This window comes from Spermophilus citellus (genome assembly GCF_964194105.1).
Source record: "Spermophilus citellus genome assembly, chromosome: 4".
NCBI classification, from domain to species: domain Eukaryota; kingdom Metazoa; phylum Chordata; class Mammalia; order Rodentia; family Sciuridae; genus Spermophilus; species Spermophilus citellus.
In genome coordinates, this window is record NC_138185.1 from 48,538,756 (window position 1) to 48,557,701 (window position 18,946).

Below are 18,946 nucleotides of genomic sequence, written 5' to 3' on the forward strand. Positions count from 1 at the left end.
ATTTTTGAATTCTTTAATATATCCCTAGAGATTAGTGCTCTATCTGATGTGTGTGTGTGGTTTCAATACTTCTTTTCAAAAATTTTTTTAATTTGTTCTTTTTAGATATGATATCATAACAGTAGAGGGTATTTTGACATATTATGTATACATCGAGTACAACTTATTCTAATAGGATCCCATGCAGTTGTACACGATATGGAGTTTCACTGGTCGTGTATCCATATATGAACAAAGGAAAGCTATGTCCAATTCATTTTACTGTCTTTCCTATTCTCATCCCCCATCTCTTCCTTTCATTCTTCTTTGTCTAATCCAATGAAATTCTATTATCCCTCTCCCCCCAACCATTGCGTGTCAATATCCACATATCAGAGAGAACATTTGGCCTTTGTTTTTTGGGGGATTGGCTTATTTCTCTTAGCATGATAATCTCTAGTTCCATCCATTTACCCATAAATGCCATATTTTTATTCTTCTTTATGGCTGAGTAATACTCCATTGTATGTATATACCACATTTTATTTATCCATCCATCTGTTGAAGGGCACCTGGTTAGTTCCATAGCCTGGCTATTGTGAATTGAGCTGCTCTACACATTGATGTGGATGTGTCACTGTAGTACGCTAATTTTAAGTCTTTGGGGTATGTACCAAGGAGTGGGATAACTGGGTCAAATGGGGATTCCATTCAGTTTTCTAAGGAATCTCCATTCTGCTTTCCATACTGTAGCACCAATTTGCAGTACCACCAGCAATGTGTAAGAGTACCTTTCTCCCCACATCCTTGCCAACATTTATTGTTACTTGTGTTCTTTATAATTGCCATTCTAACTGGAGTGAGATGGAATCTTAGTGTAGTTTTAATTTGTATTTCTCTAATTGCTAGAGATGTTGAACATTTTTTCATTTATTTTTTAACCATTTTTTATTTCTTCTTCTGTGAAGCGTTTATTCAGTTCCTTTGCTGATTTCTTGATTGAGTCATTTATTTTTCTGGTATTATTTTGTTTGAATATCCTGGAAATTAATGCCTTATCTGAGGTATTGGTGGTAAAGGTTTTCTCCCATTCTGTAGGATCTCTGTTTATGTTCTTGATTTTTTTTTTGCTAGGAAGAAGCTTTTCAGTTTGATACCATCATATTTATTGATTTTAGATTTTACTTACACTTTAGGAGTCTTGTTGAAGAAGTTGGTTCCTAAGCCAACACGGTGGACCTACATTTTCTTCTACTAGGTGCAGGGTCTCTGGTCTAGTGACAAGGTCCTTGTTCTATTTTGAGTTGAGTTTTGTGCAGGGTGAAAGACAGGAGTTCAATTTCATTCTACTACATATGGATTTCCACTTTCCCAGCACCATTTTTGAAGATGCCATCTTTTCTCCAATGTATGTTTATGGTGCCTTTGTCTAATATGAGATAACTGTACTTATGTGGGTTTGTCTCTGTGTCTTCGATTTTGTTCCATTGGTAGAAACCTTCTTTTTAATCTCTTCTTTGGACATGCCCAGGGTCTATGCCTTCCTCTTTTTCCATGGAAATTACCAGTGATTCATTTTTCTCTTAATATATAGACAACTAATTCCTAAGCTACATCCTCCAACTCTTAAATTTTTGAGTTTGAGATAGGTCTTGCTAAGTTGGTCAGGGCCTCTCTAAGTTACTGAGGTTGGCCTCAAACTTGTGGTCCTCCTGCTTCAACCTCCTGAATCACTGGGATTATAGGTGTGCACACAACACACAGACTCTAACTGTCATATTTTCTTTTAAAAATTTGTTCTTATTATACATGACAGTAGAATGCATTTTGACATATTACACATATATGGAGTATAACTTTTCATACTTCAGGTTGTACACAATGTAGAATTACATTGGTTTGTAATCATATATGCACATAGGAAATGAATGTCTGATTCATTTACTATTTTTCCTATTCCTATTCCCCCTCCCTTCCCTTCATTCCCCTTTGTCTAACCCAAAGTACTTCTATTCTCCCCACTGCCCCTTATTGTTAGAATCCTCATATTACAAAAAAAAAATTCATTCAGCCTTTGGTTTTTTTGGGATTGACTTATTTCACTTAGCATGATAATTTCCAATTCCATTCATTTATCAGCAAATGACATAATTTCATTTCTCTTTATTGTTGAGTAATATTTTATTGTGTACATATACTGTATTTTCTTTATTCATTCATCTATTGAAGGTACCTAGGTTGGTTCCATAATTTAGCTATTGTGAATTGAACTGCTATAAACATTAATGTGGCTGTGCCACTGTAATATGCTGATTTTAAGTCCTTTGGGTATATACCAAGGAGTGGGATAACTGGGTCACATGGTGGCTCCATTCCAAGTTTCCTGAGGAATCTTCATACTGTTTTCCATAATGGTTGCACCAATTTACAGTCCCATCAGTGATGCATGAGTGTTCCTTTTCTCCTATATCCTCTCCAACATTTATTGTTTCTTGATAATTGTCATTCTTACTGGAATGAGATGGAATTTCATGTAGTTTTAATTTGCATTTCTCTAATTGCTAGAGATGTTGAATATATTTTCATATATTTGTTGACCGATCTTATTTCTTTTTCTGTGAAGTATCTATTGAGTTCTTTTGCCCATTTATTGACTGGGTTATTTGTATTTTGGGTTAATTTTTTTGAGTTCTTTATATATTCTGGAGATTAATGCTCTATCTGAGGTTCAGGTGGCAAAGATTTTCTCCCATTCTGTAGTCTCTCTCTTCACTTCCTGGATTGTTTCTTTTGCTGTGAAGAAACTTAGTTTGATTCCATCCCATTTATGGATCCTTGATTTTACTTCTTGATCTTCAGCAGTCTTGTTAAGGGAGTTGATTCCCAAGCTGACATGATATAGATTTGTGCCTACTTTTTATTCTGTTAGGCACAGGGTCTTTGGTCTAATGCCTAAGTCTTTGATCCACTTAGAGTTGCTAATTCCCATATTTCTTAAGCAGATTTGCTTTTAATACTTTTAGCTTCATGTTCATGGGTTTTCTTATACAACTCACTGAATTTTAATTGTCCTCTCTGAGGGCTACAGTTCATCAGATGCATCCCTGATTTCTAGAGCATGCTGAGATGACCCAGATCTGAGATAGGCGAGATAGATAGCCTCACATATTATTTGGAATCTTTTTGCATCTATTTTCCAGTAGTTGTCTTCTCCTCTGGCTCAAGGAATTCCAAAGCTTCCATTTCCACTGGCTGGATATGTCCTAGCAAGGTAGGTTCCAGGATTAAGGGTGGATATTGTAATGGTCCTGGAAGGATTTTCACAATGGAGGGTGGCCTGGTTCAGGGGCTAGGGGGTCCACAGATCACAAACATAAGTGTGTGCATTCAGAGCCAGAGAAAAAATCATATAGATGTTTTCTGAACACCCACAAAAGCCTGACTTGGGATCAGGTTCTTTACCTTTATCTACTTAGTCACCCATGAGTCTTTTCTCCATTCTCGTGTTACAGACAAAGAAATAGAGGCTCAGGGAGATGAAATAACATTCCCAGAATCCCTAGTATGAGACTTTAGTCCAGGAAAATTGGATAATGACACTTGTGCTTCCCCTGCCATATCATGCTGATTCTTACAGATCAATAGTTTTATTTAGTTTTGGACATTTTAACTTTTATTTTGGAATAATTTCAGTCTTCCAAAGAAGTTGCAAAAATAACATAAAGCCTTGTCCTATATCCTTCATGTCCCCAAATGTTAACATTTTAAAATCGCAGTACATGTGCCCAGCTAGCTCAGTCGGTAGAGCATGAGACTCTTAAAATCGCAGTACAATGATGAAAACTAAGAAGTTAGCAAATGACAACACTATTAACTATTTCACAGTTTTCATTCACATTTTATCAATTATCCCATGAGCATTCTGTTTTTTTTTTTTTGGAGAATCCTGTTCAAGTCTCACATTAATAAATGTTTTAAAACTAAGATGTTCATTTGGGCTTCTGGGTGCAGGAAAATTTTAGGGCTCTGTAGGATTAATTTCTTAATGTGGCCCACATATTATTCTTCCCTCATAGGGAGGGTAGGATTATGTCACAAAACTCCATTGGGGATGGCAAGAGTCAGTGCCAGGGCCTGCAGGTACAGTTAGACTTAATAGGCAGAAATCTGTGACAACTGTGTGGCAAGGAAAACCTGTCTTTAGAGGAAGCACACAGAATAGTTGATGGCTTGGTAAGACTCTGGGAACCCAAGGTAGGTATGTAGAATGTACTACTCCTCGTTAAATGTAACTGATTCCTTATATCTCAGTTTCTCCTTGTTAAATGTAACTGATTCCTTATATCTCAGTTTAAATATTACCCTTCTATGTCAGTTGTTATTGAATAACACTGTCCTGGTCTGTGCTGGAGTTTTCTTGCATGTGGGCAAGGAAGGAGGCTTTTATACCTCAGGTTTTTGGAAACTTCCCTTGCCTGGACTGTGTGTTGTAAATGGGTAGAAAACGGACTGGTGTGGCCTGAGAAGCCCTTCAGGGAGATTTCCTTGGCTGGCCTCCTTCAGGACCTGAGAAGGACAAGGCCTGGGTCTTGATTTGTGTTTAAATGCAGGCAAACCATCTTTCAGGAAAGGCTGTTGGTGAGATCCACCTTGGAAGAGCAAGAGAATTGCAAGACACTGCGTACCCTCACCTGTGCCAATTGAGAGGAGGTTTCTGAGGCTGAAAAATGGGCCTCAGAGCCTGGAGGACTCCCCTGCTGTTGCTGGTTGGCGTGGTGCTGGTAGCTGTACTCGGTCACTTTGAAAGGTGGGAGGGCTTCCAGAATGTGTCCATGAGCAAGAACAATAGGAACTCAACACTCAGCTTCTTCATTGATTCCTACAACAATGCCAGCAATGATACCTACTTATTTCGAGTACGGAAGCTTATTCGAAGTCAGATGCAGGTTTGTGCCTTGGTTTCTCCAGACATTTTCAGGGCCCCCATTCTTGTATTCGCCAACACATAGGCCTTCTGATGAGGCTCCCAAAAGAAGCAAAAGACAGTGACTCCAAGTGGGGAGCAGCTTCACTGGGAATGGGTGCCTTAGTCATGCTTTCAAAATACTTGTCTGAGGACTGGAGTCAACCCTCACTCCCTTACTCTTGGTCAAAAGCAACATGTCCACTGAGGTTCCCTACTGCTCTTTCCACATGATAATAAATAAGGATGTTTCTGTTTTTTAGAAGGGTTTCATTTGGCAAATGCAAACATTCTACAGGTTTCTTCTTCCCCCAAATAGTTTTTCAGTGTCTAGGGTTGTAGAATTTCAGATTGGGTTTTCTGTATTCTAGAATCACAGAAGTCTTTTTGAGACAGGAAAGGTGGGAGAGGCGGGAGATAGACTTCAATTACATTGCCTCCTGTTTACAAGGTTTTAAAAATATAACAATTGAAAGATGATAAAGTAAAAGGAAGTTGTTTGAAAACCACTTTTATTGGTGTAACCTTCGCTCAAGTTCAGATGATAAATTATGTAACTTAGGACAAAGACAGTACGAGGTCTTAATTTAGCCAGATTGGGAAAAACTAATTGATTACGGGAAAGATCTCTAGCCAGAGAGAAATGCAAGCATTTGGTAGAGGGAAGATTAGCCAGGCAGAAAGGCAGGGTGTTGTGGTGGGCAGTGTTAGTGTGATACACAGGCGGTCCTCTTATCACAGCGTCAACATTCCTACGGGTCTCTGTCAATTACATGCTTCTACCGCCAGATGGTAGTGTTCTCATTTAACTTGTTGTCTTGGATCAGTTTCTCAAGGATAAAACCAAGATTCCAAATCCTGACTTGTGAGATCAATCCATGATCAACAGTTAACTGTTAAAGAAGACTTTCTAAACAATCTTTCTGAACAAATTTCTAATGTCATTCAAAATGATAAGCAACAGAACAGGTTTGTCTCTTGATAGCTGGGTGATCTTGAAGACAGGTCTCTGGGCAGATTTGATTTGAATACCCCTGACTATGAGTATCCCAATACTTTACAGAGTATTATAGCAGGTTGGTATGAAGGGTTGCCTGGGTCTGAGCTCCAGGTATCCTTTCTGGTTTTTGACACTTAGCTCTTCCCAACTGTGGGCTTTTGGTCAAGTGTCATCTCAACTCTGCCATTATCAGTCTCCTCACCTGCAAAGTGGGTCAGAATAAGAGGGAAATACTTAGCACAGTGTTGACATCTAGTAGCACTTGTAAAAACATTTGCTGTTATTGCAACCATTTCTTTTCTTTTCTTTTTTTTAAAGAGAGAGAGAGGGAGGAGAGAGAAAGAATTTTTAATATTTATTTTTTTTTTAGTTCTCGGCAGACACAACATCTTTGTTTGTATGTGGTGCTGAGGATCGAAACCGGGCTGCACGCATGCCAGTCGAGCGCGCTACCACTTGAGCCACATCCCCAGCCTGCAACCATTTCTTAAAAATCAAGTCTAAGGGGCTGTGGCTGTGGCTCAGTGGTAGAGTGCTCATCTAGTGCATGCAAAGCCCTGGGTTCGATCCTTAGCACCACATAAAAATAAATAAATAAGACAAAGGTAAAAAAAAATCAAGGCTAACTGAATAATACTTCACACACTGGATTGTTAGTTAAATATATGACCAGAATTGTAATTTTTTCCTATATACAGAGAATATGATGGTCAGGGTGACAGTGTTTGGACAGCCCTGCAAGAGGCCAACTCATAGTTGGAACTGCCGTTTGACGACCAGCAGAGGAGCATCTGTACCCTGGGGTGTTTCAGTGAATATTGGAGCTGGGGTCACAGTATTTCTTTAGGCCGATATACCTGAGGCCCTGCCCCAAAATTTTCTAGCGGAGTCTTCCAGGAGCAGAATGGACATGCCCTGCTTCTACAACCCCAGAGAACATCAAGTTATTTCATTTGATTTGACCACTGACATTTGGGAAAGAAAGCAGGGGACTCCTTGTAGCATTTTCCCTTACCAATTCAGAGCTCTCTAATAACCTGGGGAATCCAGCTCAGTTCCCAACAGGAAACAATAACCATGTAACTCTACAGGCCTCAATGTCTCATTTGCAAAGTAGATTAGAGTTTTTCTTCTGAGTGTGGGATCTCCCTGTCCACAAAGACCTTTCTTAACCATCCTCCCTTTAGTCTTCACAGGGTTAGACTTGATCATGAGTAAAAGAAGACAAAGGACAACCATAGGAAATGGCCGTGACTTTGTCTTCCCGGTAGCTCACATATTTACCACATTCTCTTCCTTCATTCTTGTACACCCCAGAAAAAAACGGATTCAGGGAGTTGGAAGGATCATCCAAGTTTAGAGATCTTAGGAGCTAAAGCCAGATCTCCTATCTTCTCTTCTCTGGCTCTCCCAACTCCATAGCTGCTCCAGAGTAGTGTTCCAGATACTTTACTGAAATATTAAATAATTTATAATTTAAAAAAATTTAAAGTGTATTTTGAATGCATTAAGTGAATTGCATGCTTCCCTTTAGTGCACATAACTAATTCCACAAGAAGGCATAATGGTTATTTGGACTCTGTAAGTGAAGGAAATGAGGCTGTTAAGTAACTTGCTCAAGGTCACAGAGTCAGTAAATGGGGAGTGCATGCCCCAAATCAATTTTGATTCTGAAATCCATTTTTAGCTATGTGCTAAACTCTCTCTCTCTTCAGATTGACCAGGCAGGAAGGGGAGGTTAGGTGGGGAAGAAATGGCTGTAGGGACTGGGAGGACACAAATGAGACACTGGCTCTCTGCATTATGAAGATGGTATGTGACCACTCGGGAGTGGTTTGTGGTTGCTAGGCAACCCAGCTTGCTGCCACTTCCTTTGTCCTGAATATGGATGGGAAACAGAAGATAAGCAATCTATAGCTGATCCAGGGGCCAGGAATTAGGGGCTCACCAGGAACCTTTTGTACTACTGAGACTTGTTAAGCCAAGAGGAAGAAAGGAGCTGAGTTTTGGATGGGTGAGCTATGGGAACAGGAATTGTGGCTCTGGGGATTCAATCCTAGTTCTATCCCTTCTTGAACAGTCTCAGTCATTGGATGTATAGAGTTGAAACTAACAGTTGCTTCTCATCAGCTGACAACAGGAGTGGAGTATTTGCTTACTGTGAAGATCAGCAGGACCAAATGCAAAAGGAATGAAACAAAAACTACTGAATGCCCCCTGCAAAAAAAGAAGCTGAAAAAGGTATGTGATGGGAGTCTTTTGAGAGGGACCTGAGATCAAAGAGGAGGTGGAATGAACATTTTATTTATTTATTACTTTTTAGTGCATTACAGTTGTACATAATAGTGAGGTTCATTTTGACATATTCATCAATGCATATAACATAACTTGCTCTATCTCAATCCCCCAGTATTTCCTCTTTCCCTATCTTCATCCCTTCCCTGATCCCCTTCCTCTATTCTCTCCCTCTTATTTATTTATGTATTGTTGCATTATAGTTATATACACACAATTGGAATGCACTCTGATATATTCATACAGGGTCAACTTCATTTCTCAGTGCTTCCCTTTTCCTCTCCTCCCTCCTGGTTCCCTACTTCTACTGTACTTCTATTTTCATGAGATTCCTTTAAAATTTTCTTTTTTCTCTCTAGTTTCCATGTACAAGAGAAAATATTTGACTCTTGACTTTCTAAGTCTGGTTTATTCCACTTAGCACGATGTTCTCTAATTCCTTTAATTTACTTGCAAATGACATAATTTTATTCTTCTTTATGGCTGAGCAGAACTCCATTATGCATGTATGTCTCATTTTCTTTATCCATTTGTCTATTAATGGGCACCTAGGTTGGTTCCATAGCTTGGCCATTGTGGATCATGCTTCTATAAATATTGGTGTGCATACATTACTACATTGTGCTGATTTTAGTTTGGAAATGAACATTTTGAAATGCATTCATTGAATGTTGGCAGCTTTTCCAGCTGTGAGGATTCTGCTGGTTAGGATGCAGCCCTGGGGCTGCCTAACACCTCCTGAGACACCTGGAAGAGGGAGGAAGACTCTTTGATTAGGTAGTCTCTCTATTGGGCAGCATAGTTATGGCCCAGGCCTTCTGTCACTTGGCCTCCACTCCCACCTGCCTACCCCTGTCAGAAAGCAGTGTTTCCTTTTCCTTGGGGCCCTTGTTCAAGTCTGGACTCTTACTTTCCAAGTTGCTGAGGATTGTCCAATCTCCTCCTTGTCTTCCAAGTTATGCCTGTCCCTTTCTGCTTTTCCTGGTCCCTAAGTTTGTCCCTTCTTCAAGCTGGCAGATATGAGAATCTCTCCCCGTGTCTGGGTGTAGGTGTACGAGTGGAGGACAGGAACGTTGTCATTGCCCCTTGCCATCATTCCTGGATCCTGCCAGGTTATGGGCTCCAGGTGCACCTGCTATGGGCCCCCAATGGCTAGACTGGTGTCCCTCCCTCTCAGTGCCACCAGCTGACTATAGACAGTTACTCCCTGGGCCCACCAGGGCCTGAGGGGCAGGAGCCTTCTGTTTGCCCTTGAAAACTATTTCCTCTGTAGCTGATTGTATGTTTTTTTCCCTTTCACAGACTTTGATTTGCCAATCTTTGATATACACAGTGCCCTGGGTGCAGTATTACCAGCTCTGGAACAGCTCTTGTCTGGAGAAATGAGCTTTTGTGCAAATATCTTCGATGAGTCCTTTAATGGCTACACTGTGCATCAGCTGCTATAAAGTTCTAAAAGGCATTGTGTCCTTCACTGGGGTCTCATTACACCCACATGCATGCTCACTCACCCTTACTACCTAGACTTTCAATGACGCCCACATTAATACACCCACATACACACACAATCTCACTACTTGCAGACACATGGACATACTTGTACATATTCACACATACCTTCACACTCTCACCCCTACACTCACACCTTCATTTATATGACTCACACATATTCCATGGTCTTTAGGGTCTGGTGCAGTGGTCTTTGAGGGAAACTTGCCATTCTTTACCTCAGCCCACCTCTTCTGACTATTCTGGATTCAGGAACATCCCCAACCTCTGTTCCAAGCATGGGGGAGCCCTGTGTTCTCCCTGTACACACACCACACCATGACTCACACTGCGTGTGTGTCTCAGGTCCCCAGGAGCAAACTAGGTTGGGTGATTCATTAGAGGTCTCAGAGGACTAGTGTACAGTCATACACAGGACAAAAACAAAACAAAATCATTAGAAAGAAAAGGTGCATGTATGGGTGAAGTCTACACAAACCAGGTGGAAGCTTGCAAAATCTTCTCCCAGTGCCATCACATGGGGACAGGCTTAATCCCCAGCATTGAGTTGTGATGACACTTATGAAATGTCATGTCCCAGAGAAGCAGGTTAGAGATCAGTGCCCATGGTTTTTGTTGGGAACTGGTCCCGACCTCTGAGTGTGTCAAAATTCTAGACTCCCAGGAGAGTAGATGTTCAGCATAGACCTCATGGTCTATACAGACAGTCTGGACACATTGAGGCCCTCTGCTCAGGTAGGGAGAATTGGCATCACTGGGGGGAAACTGTTTACACTTTATGTCTTCAGACTTTAGCCAAAGTCAGACTTCCCAGCATCCTTTCTAAGAATGACAGTTCAGGGGTCTGGTTTGCCTCTGAGCATCCAACATTTACAGTGACTTATCTCAGTGGGCTTCTCCCTCCTATAACTCCTGTAGAGAAGGTACATGCTAGACCCAACCTGGGGCTGAGAGCAAGCCAAGTGTACCACATGACTCTGTGGTCTTCTCTCCTGCCCCAGACACAGAGTATTGCCAGAGAGGCCTGGGGGAGAAAAGGGGATGGAGGAAAAGAGGAAAAGCTGGTGAAATCATTGTGCAAAGGTCAGAAGCATCCTGCCATGCAAATCTAATGCCATGGGGGGCAAACCGGGTGCCACTCACAGGCCTGCTGCTCTCGCCATCTAATTCAATCATCATGACAAATCTATGAAATGGCTTTCCAAGGAGATTTCCTCCATGATGCAAATGAGGAACCTCCAAAAGCAACCTCTGTCTCGATTCTAACACTCTGCCTTGGTTGAGATAACTGATTAAATTTTTAGAGATGATTTATGCAGTATGTATTCTCTTGTTTTTTGGTTTCTTTCATTCAATATATATTTTGCAGGCGTTTGTACTTATAGTTCACTTTGATTATGGAGTAGAATTCCATTACACAAACAAATCACAATTTATTTTCTGATAATGAATTTTTGAGTAGTTTTCAACTTATAAGAATAATAGCTACTTGCAATAAACATACATGTATGTATGTATGATGGACATGTATACTTGTTTCTGTTAGTATGTGCCTATAAGTCGAACTGGTTATTGTGAGGATGCGCTTGTATTCAGCCTTTAACAGTTTTTGCTCAATACCTGTTTGTAAAGTTTTTTCCTTGATTGCCTTTTCAATATTACTTAGTGGTTGATTTAAGCCTCTAAGACCTATTTATTTTATATCTTTCATTTACATGGTTGGTCTAATTGTTCCATTTCTATTTTTGTTTTATATAATTCCGTATTAGCTCTCTATTCTTTTTATAATGTTTTACTAAACTTTATGACATTGATTTGAACATTCAAAAGTGAGCTTTCCCTGCCCAACCTGCCCACCTTGCTTTTTATTATTGGCAGACAGGAAGGGTTGGGCATAAGCAGACCGCTGTGAGGCAAAGGGCCTGTGGTCTCTTACTGGGTATCCAGAAGCAGCACAGCAGGGCTCTCTGGGATGGCATGGGTCTGATATCTGGATTGTGGTGGTAGTTGCACAAATGTACACATGTAACAAAATGACAAACATACACTGTACTAATGTCAACTTCCTAGTTAAGATTTTTTTCTATTATATAAACTATAACTACCAGGTATAACTAGATGAAGGGTCCAGGGAACTTTTCTGAATTATCTTTGTAATTTCCTATAAAAATACAATAAATGAGAAAAAATAGTTTTAAAAGAATCTTCAAATATGGGCTGAAAAATCCAAGAGATTAATGGGCATGAATGTACCATCTCTTTTTTCCCCCAAAGATAATAATCCCTGCCTTGGGGACAAAATAGCCAAAATACCTGAAGAGCATTAGTTACTGATTGATATTAAATTACTATCACTGCTACTGCCTATTACTAGCTAGCATTCATTTGAATACCTGCCTTGTGTTAGAACATGGTGTTATGCAATTTATGTACATTATCATCTTTAATCTTTGTAACTGTTTCATGAAGTAGGTCCTGCTTTTTTCAAACTTGCTGATATTTTAGGTTAGTATCATCCCAGATTGTTGGCAGAGGGGAATCTCACCTAGGACCCACATGAAACAGGGCCCTGAACCTTCCAGAATTTTGATAGAGAGTAGAAGCTAAAGTTTCTGTTATGTGAGAGGTCCCAGCTATCCTGTTGTGGCTAGTATGCCTCACAGTTTACAATGCATATGTGCAAGGAACATTCTGCTGGTACTCTGCTGTATCCTTTCAGCCTTTCTCTCTGTGCATGCCAGGTCAACTTCCAAGTGCCAGCACCTGTACCCCTTTATCTGCAGGTACTCTCTGCTGTTTGCTGTGCTCTGGAGCAACCAGGCCAGAAATACTAGAGAATTAATGCCCTCTAGGAGCTACCCTCAACAAATACTGACTGGAACCATTGGATAATATCCCAGTTCCTAACTTCCAACTCCCTTAGATGAATGTTCTGTGTTGTGTGTGTGTGTTTGTGTGTGTGTGTGTGTGTGTGTGTGTGTGTTTTCAGCCTTTGCTAGAGGCTTGGGCATTAGATATTCCTTTCTACTGGATGTGAAGAGGACAAAGGTGATCCCACTGAGTTGCTGGCAGCTCTCCTGAGACCATATGGAAGAACTGAAGTGGGAGGAGCCTGCTGACAATGTTTGAGGCCTTGAGTTAAACCATCGGGTAGGGGGGACATTTATGCCCCACTGTTGTCGAGCCATCATGAAAAGTGCTATGATTTGAATATGGTTTCTTTCCTCCTAAACTTATATTGACATTTAATCACCATTGTGAGGTATTAAAAGGATAATTTGGGACTTTTGAGAGGTGGTTAGGGCTCTGCTCTCATGAATGGATTAATCCATACATGTGATTAACAGATTAATCCATTCACATGATTAAAGGAATAATTCATTCACATGATAAATAGATTAGCGGGTTCATGAGTTAGTGGGTTATCTTGAGAGTGGCTCTGCTATAGAAGCCAGTTTGATAAGGATCTCTCCTGTACTCTATAGCTTTCACCATGTGATACCGCATGCCACCTCCAGGTGTTGCCAGTAGGGAGGTCATCACCAGATCATGTCTTTTGATCTTGGAACAGAAACACAAGTCAAAATTTGCCTTTTTTTTTAAATAACATACCCAATCTATGATATTGAAATGTTAGCAACAGAAAACAGACTGAGACAGAAAGCATATCCCCTTTAAAATGGCATTATTTTTCCCTGCCTTGATCCTTCCTCTCCTGGCAGAATTAATCTGACAGTCTATGTGGGAAAAATAAAATGGGCATTGTATCCCATTTCCTCTTCCAACAGGGAGCATATATTCCTTTGCTCCTACAGCAGGAATACTACAGAATTCATGGAAAGACCAGCTCTGATCCAGTGTTGCTGGTGTTATGGGGCAGAAGTCTAATTATGGAGTTTGGTGGTAGAAAGTACACTTGCATGTGAAAATGAAGTAGGTACATCTATCTCTCAATCTAGAGCTAATCAATAACAAAAGTCTCATATTTCTTTATTGTGGTTTTTCTCCTTCTTTCACACATTTTTTGTTTGGTACTAGAGATTGAACCTAGGGGTTCTTAACCACTGAGCCATACCCCCAGCCCTTTTTTATTTTAAGACAGGGTCTTTCTAAGTTGCTTAGGGCCTTACTAGGTTGCTGAGGCTGGCTTTGAATTTGTGATTCTCCTGCCTCAGCCTTCTGAGCTGCTGGAATTATAGGCATGTGCCACTCTGCCTGGCTCTCTTTGTTTCACATTTCAGGTGAGGACAGGGGTGCTCTTCACTAGGCTCCTCAGAGATTCCATTATGAGACACACTTGCAAATATCCCTGGGCTGTTGATTCAAGTTACTTGAGGGCTGGGGATGTGGCTCAAGCAGTAGTGCACTCACCTGCCATGCATGCTGCCCGGGTTTGATCCTTAGCACCACATACAAACAAAGATGTGTGTCTGCCGAAAACTAAAAAATAAATATTAAAAAATTCTATCTTAAAAAAAGTTACTTGAAACATTTTCCCTTCTGTTTAATCTCCTTATCTTTTCCATCTTATTTTAAAATCTAAAGACTCCTGCTTGATATAAGGATAAGGCTGAAATTCTTTTGTCAGGCAAGGCAGAAGAAATTATTCGTATTACTTCATTTGGACCCCAAAATTGTCCTGGTCCAGCAGACTCTCCACATCATATTATTATGAGCTGAAGAATTTAAGAAAAAGAGAGCACAACCATGAAGACCATTAAAGGAAACAGGTTGACAAATATTTATTGTCTACTGAAGATTACTGTTGGTTTCTGGACCATTGAATACAGTGACCACAGGTGTGTGCTCCAGGGCATTCAGATGTTGCTGCAGTTTTTGCCCAGAATTTTGTACGTTTCAGTCCAGGGTATAACAAACACTGAGAAGTAGCAGTGGATTTTCTAAAACAAACAAACAAACAAACAAAAAAACAGTACTTAAGGAGATTAACATGCAAAGTGAAATTTACATGCCAGGGAGAAAGAAGGGGATATAAGATATAAGGACAGGGAAAACAACACCACCTTGTCGGGTCTCACAACTAAACACTCAAGGTCACTCCAGGTGAACTGGGCTGCATGAAATAATCACACAGAGACAGACAAATACCTTTTTATTTGGGTCCTGTGATGGTTCCTCCGACCTTAGGGGTCCATGGAAAGAGAGAGAGGAGCACGTGCTGAACCGTTTTATTGGGATGAAGCCATTCAAATGAGGCAAGGGATAGGATTACAAGGGAACAGGTGAGTGTAGCTCAACCCCTCTGGGTGCCGCCTACTCCTAGGGCCACTCCCAGGGCCACACCTTATTATCCACACAAGGGAAAAGCGTGAAGGGAAAAGCGTGAGTCAAGAGTCATGATACTACGTACGGTGTCAGACTCAGTGATCTTTCAGATCCCCGTGGTGCATCAGGACTTAAAGGTGTGTGCATTTGGAGTGGCTTCCCACACCGCCTCTCTAATCCAGATCTGTTTTTATATTCTTGATTTTAGTCATTTGATAGTCATATTGCTGGAATCATTTCAGAAAACATCCATTTATGATCAAATTTGAAGAATAAAAATGAAGTGTTTGCCCAGCCATTGTTCACCATAGGAATCACTGATTGTTTTTCCTTTTCATTTTTACTCGTGGTTTTTACTCTATACCTTCTCTTACTTGGCCTCCATTGATTCCCTTTCTTCCTTTTCTTCTCTCTCCCTCCCTTCCTTCCAACCATTTATATCCTTCCATTCATCTACTCATCTGTTTATCCATTCATTCATCCAAACACACTTGCAATTCCATTCAATGTCCATTCATTTTCCTTCCTTCCATCTATGCATCTAACTTCCTTCCTTTCACCCAATCCATCTATCTCGGTTTCCTTAATTTGTCCATCCATCCATCTATGCATATCGTTATTTTCTCCTTGCTTTCTTTTTATCGTTTCCCAAGTTTCTCTTATTTTTTACTCCATTTTTATTCCATAATGAAAATCAATATTTTAAATATATTTTGCATATGATTGATTATTATTTTTTGGGAGGTCTGATTCTGTTTTTCCTGCTTTTCACTTGGAAGCCTAGATGTAAAGGGTGAGGCTTACTTTTACATTTTTCTTAAAATAGAACTCAGCATACTAACTCCACCAATTCAGTCTCTCTAGTAAGAAAGTTTAATTTTTAAAAATTTGACTTTACTGTTAGATTAAGTTATTCTTTACAGAAATTTTATGATCTTCCCTGGGGAAGAACCAAAGAAGACTTCCTTGCTAGATTTTGAAGAATTATACATGTAGAGCATGAGAAGGGAATCCAGGGATGGACACATTTCTGTGTTGAGAAACTTCAGACTATTATAACTAGGGTGACCACATAATTTATGAATCAAGCAAGGCCATGATATAAGCAAAAGGATATGCTATTAAATGATTATATTAAAAAGTTGTCATAAGTCAGGACTCTTCTAGGCAAAGAGGGATATACAATTATCCTAGATTTAATTCTTTTGGATGAGTAAGAGATCTGGAAGACTACTGAGACAACCTTCCAGGTCTTTCTGTACAGAGAACTGACCCTAACTCTGCACACAGTAGTGATGGTGTGGGCCAGTGTCTGCCCAGCCTCCTTCAGGTAAACAGTGCTAAGCAGGAATGAAGCATGCTGATGACTGAGCAGACTTTGGGGCAGGAGGCCACTCAGCATATCATACACACATGGGCTCATTCTCCCCAACCCAGCTCTGCCACTGGCCGAATTATTTTCAACTTGTTTTTTGGTCTTATGCTTGCCAAACACTGTTGGTTGAAAGGAAGAAGGACAGGAGCTCAGGAATTGCACATTCTTGGTGTGCTGATGTTCAGATATTCAGCAAGCGCTGGGTCCCTCTGGCTGCTAGAGTTTTACTAATAATTTGACTGTTTCCTGTTCCCCTGCAATTTAGCCATCTCTATGGCTCCTCTGGACCACTTCAGCCTCTTTATAATCCTTTCAGCAACCAAAGAGTGATACCTTGGTCATTCCCATCTTTGCCTTTTCTCTCTGAGAGAGAAGGTATCATTCATGCATTCTTTTCAAGCAAGCTTGAATGAATTTTTTATATATTTATTTTTTAGCTTTAAGTGGACACAATATTTTTACTTTATTTTTATGTGGTGCTGAGGATCGAACCCAGTGCCTCACGCATGCCAGGCTAGCGTGCTACTACTTGAGCCATATCTCCAGCCCCTCAAGCAAGCTTGAATGAATCCTAAATAGTTCTGCCCCAACCTCATCATACAGAAAAAAATAACCTACTGAAAATGAATTCTCTCTAAGTGAATGCGTTTTACCAAGTACCTTGTAAAGTTTCCCATTTTGAATTTCACAGTTGCCCATCTTTGGCTTCAGGCAGACAGTTCTCTGCATCTCCACATGTGCAAGGATCTCCATATGGTCGGTTATCTGTGGGCATCAAGAGACAAGGAGATGCAGAGCAACCTCTTCTCCCTTCTCTGCTGTTTCTGCATACAGACATTCATTTATACTTTGTCCTAGACTGATTGGTGGTCTCTTCTTGTGTGATGCCTTGCCTCTTTTTGTCATTCAAAGAGAATACACCAGAAGCCACAAGAAACACTATGTTTCTTGCTTCATAAGCAAAGTTCCCCATTGTATAATAGAAGTGATGCAAAGGGTTTAAGGCAGAAATCTGTAAAGTTTTTCTGGTAATGGATAGATTGTAAACATTTTAGGCTTTGTGAGCTATCTAGTCTCTGCTACAACTTGTCAGTTGTGCCATGGAAGCATTACCACAGCCAGGTGGTATATATGTGTAGGTTTGGCTGGGCTTCAAAGCAACTCTATTTACAAATGCAGGCAGCAGGAGATTTGGCCCTTGGTGTATAAATTGTTGACCATTGATCATTTTTTTAGTATCTTTAAAGAACAACTTCATTCATTCTAGAGAATGTATATTTCTTTTAAAATGCCTGCTTCACGTGAATATACTGCACATACAACCAGAGATATGAAAAATTGTGTTCTATCAGTGTAATAAGAATTGTAATGCATTCTGCTGTTATTTATAAATAAAAATTAAAAGATTAATATGGATGAGGATTGAAACATTAGAATTATTCTGAAAGAACAAGCAATAATTGTTTTGCATTATCAAGTACCATCTATTGGCCCCACTTATACCTAAATTTGGAGAAGGATCTCAGTGAGAAATAAAAAATTATATTGAAAAAAAAAAGCCTGCTTCATGTGGCACTAGATTTCACTGGAGTAGGACACACCCTGTAGTATCAGTGGGTCCCTGGAGGTTGGGTGTGGTGAGGAGAGGACGGAAGCCACTCACTGACCTTCTTCTGGATCTTTAGGACTCGAAGGATCCTGAAGTTGTATGTGTCATCACTTTGCTTGTTGTATTCATTGTTGATGTACTTTAAGGTGTCTTCTACGAAGTTTTCCACTGCAGATGCTTCGTAGATACTTATCAAGGATTTCTTTACTTGGTAGGTGAAGGCCACCAGGGACATTAGAATGGCCACCAGGAGCTGCGGAGACTGCCAGAGTCTGGTCATCCTCCTTTAGCTAGATAGGAACAGGAAAATCCCACTCCTATCCCTCCCAGGAGCCAGCTATATCAGACTGGCAGCCCCATCTGCCCTGGCTGGATTTAAAAGCAACCCATGGTGAACACCCACACTTCACCTCTCCTCCTCTTTTCTCTTGCCTGCTCTGGGAAGAGTGCAATGATTGGCAAGCTCACTCCAATTTCCGTCATTCTTTTCTTATAAGCTCTTGTTTTACACACACACACACACACACACACACACACATACACACACACACTCACACACACCCCTTCTCTTTTGCAGCTGCTTCCTCAGCAATACACACTCTTCTGTGGACTTAGTACAATCTTAAAGGAAGCCAGGCCAGGAGCCTTTGTCCCCTGAGCTCACTTGAGCATGTTCTGTAGGAAGTCTGGAGTACAGGAAATTATGAAAACATGAGGGTATTGGATTCCAGGAAGCAAGTCAACACCAGGTGGGCCTGGGAAGGAGGAGTCCCTGAAGGTAAGGTCTGTACAGAAAGCATTCTCCAAAGAACAAAGGAATAGGTGACCAGACAAAAGAGTGTGAAGTCAGAAAGGCTCACCTGTGAGGCCAATGGCACCTGTCCCCAAATCCATGTTTTGGAGGAGGATGGGTCGAGAAAGAGACCAAGG

General features: G+C 40.5%; 2 protein-coding genes across 2 annotated transcripts; one reads left to right on the forward strand and one right to left on the reverse strand.

Annotated features, from left to right (window-relative positions):
* Window positions 1-4,706: 4,706 nt before the first annotated feature.
* CSTL1 (cystatin like 1) lies at window positions 4,707-9,862 on the forward strand (the record flags this gene model as incomplete). The annotated part of the gene is made up of 3 exons (XM_081292750.1): window positions 4,707-4,925; window positions 8,073-8,183; window positions 9,540-9,862. The coding sequence occupies 3 exons, from the start codon at window positions 4,707-4,709 to the stop codon at window positions 9,621-9,623; spliced, it is 414 nt and encodes a 137-aa protein (XP_081148876.1). The 3' UTR covers window positions 9,624-9,862.
* Window positions 9,863-14,563: 4,701 nt separating this feature from the next.
* CST11 (cystatin 11) lies at window positions 14,564-18,296 on the reverse strand (the record flags this gene model as incomplete). The annotated part of the gene is made up of 3 exons (XM_081292836.1): window positions 14,564-14,647; window positions 17,068-17,172; window positions 18,075-18,296. 3 exons carry the CDS (start codon window positions 18,294-18,296, stop codon window positions 14,564-14,566), a joined length of 411 nt encoding a protein of 136 aa, XP_081148962.1.
* Window positions 18,297-18,946: the final 650 nt, after the last annotated feature.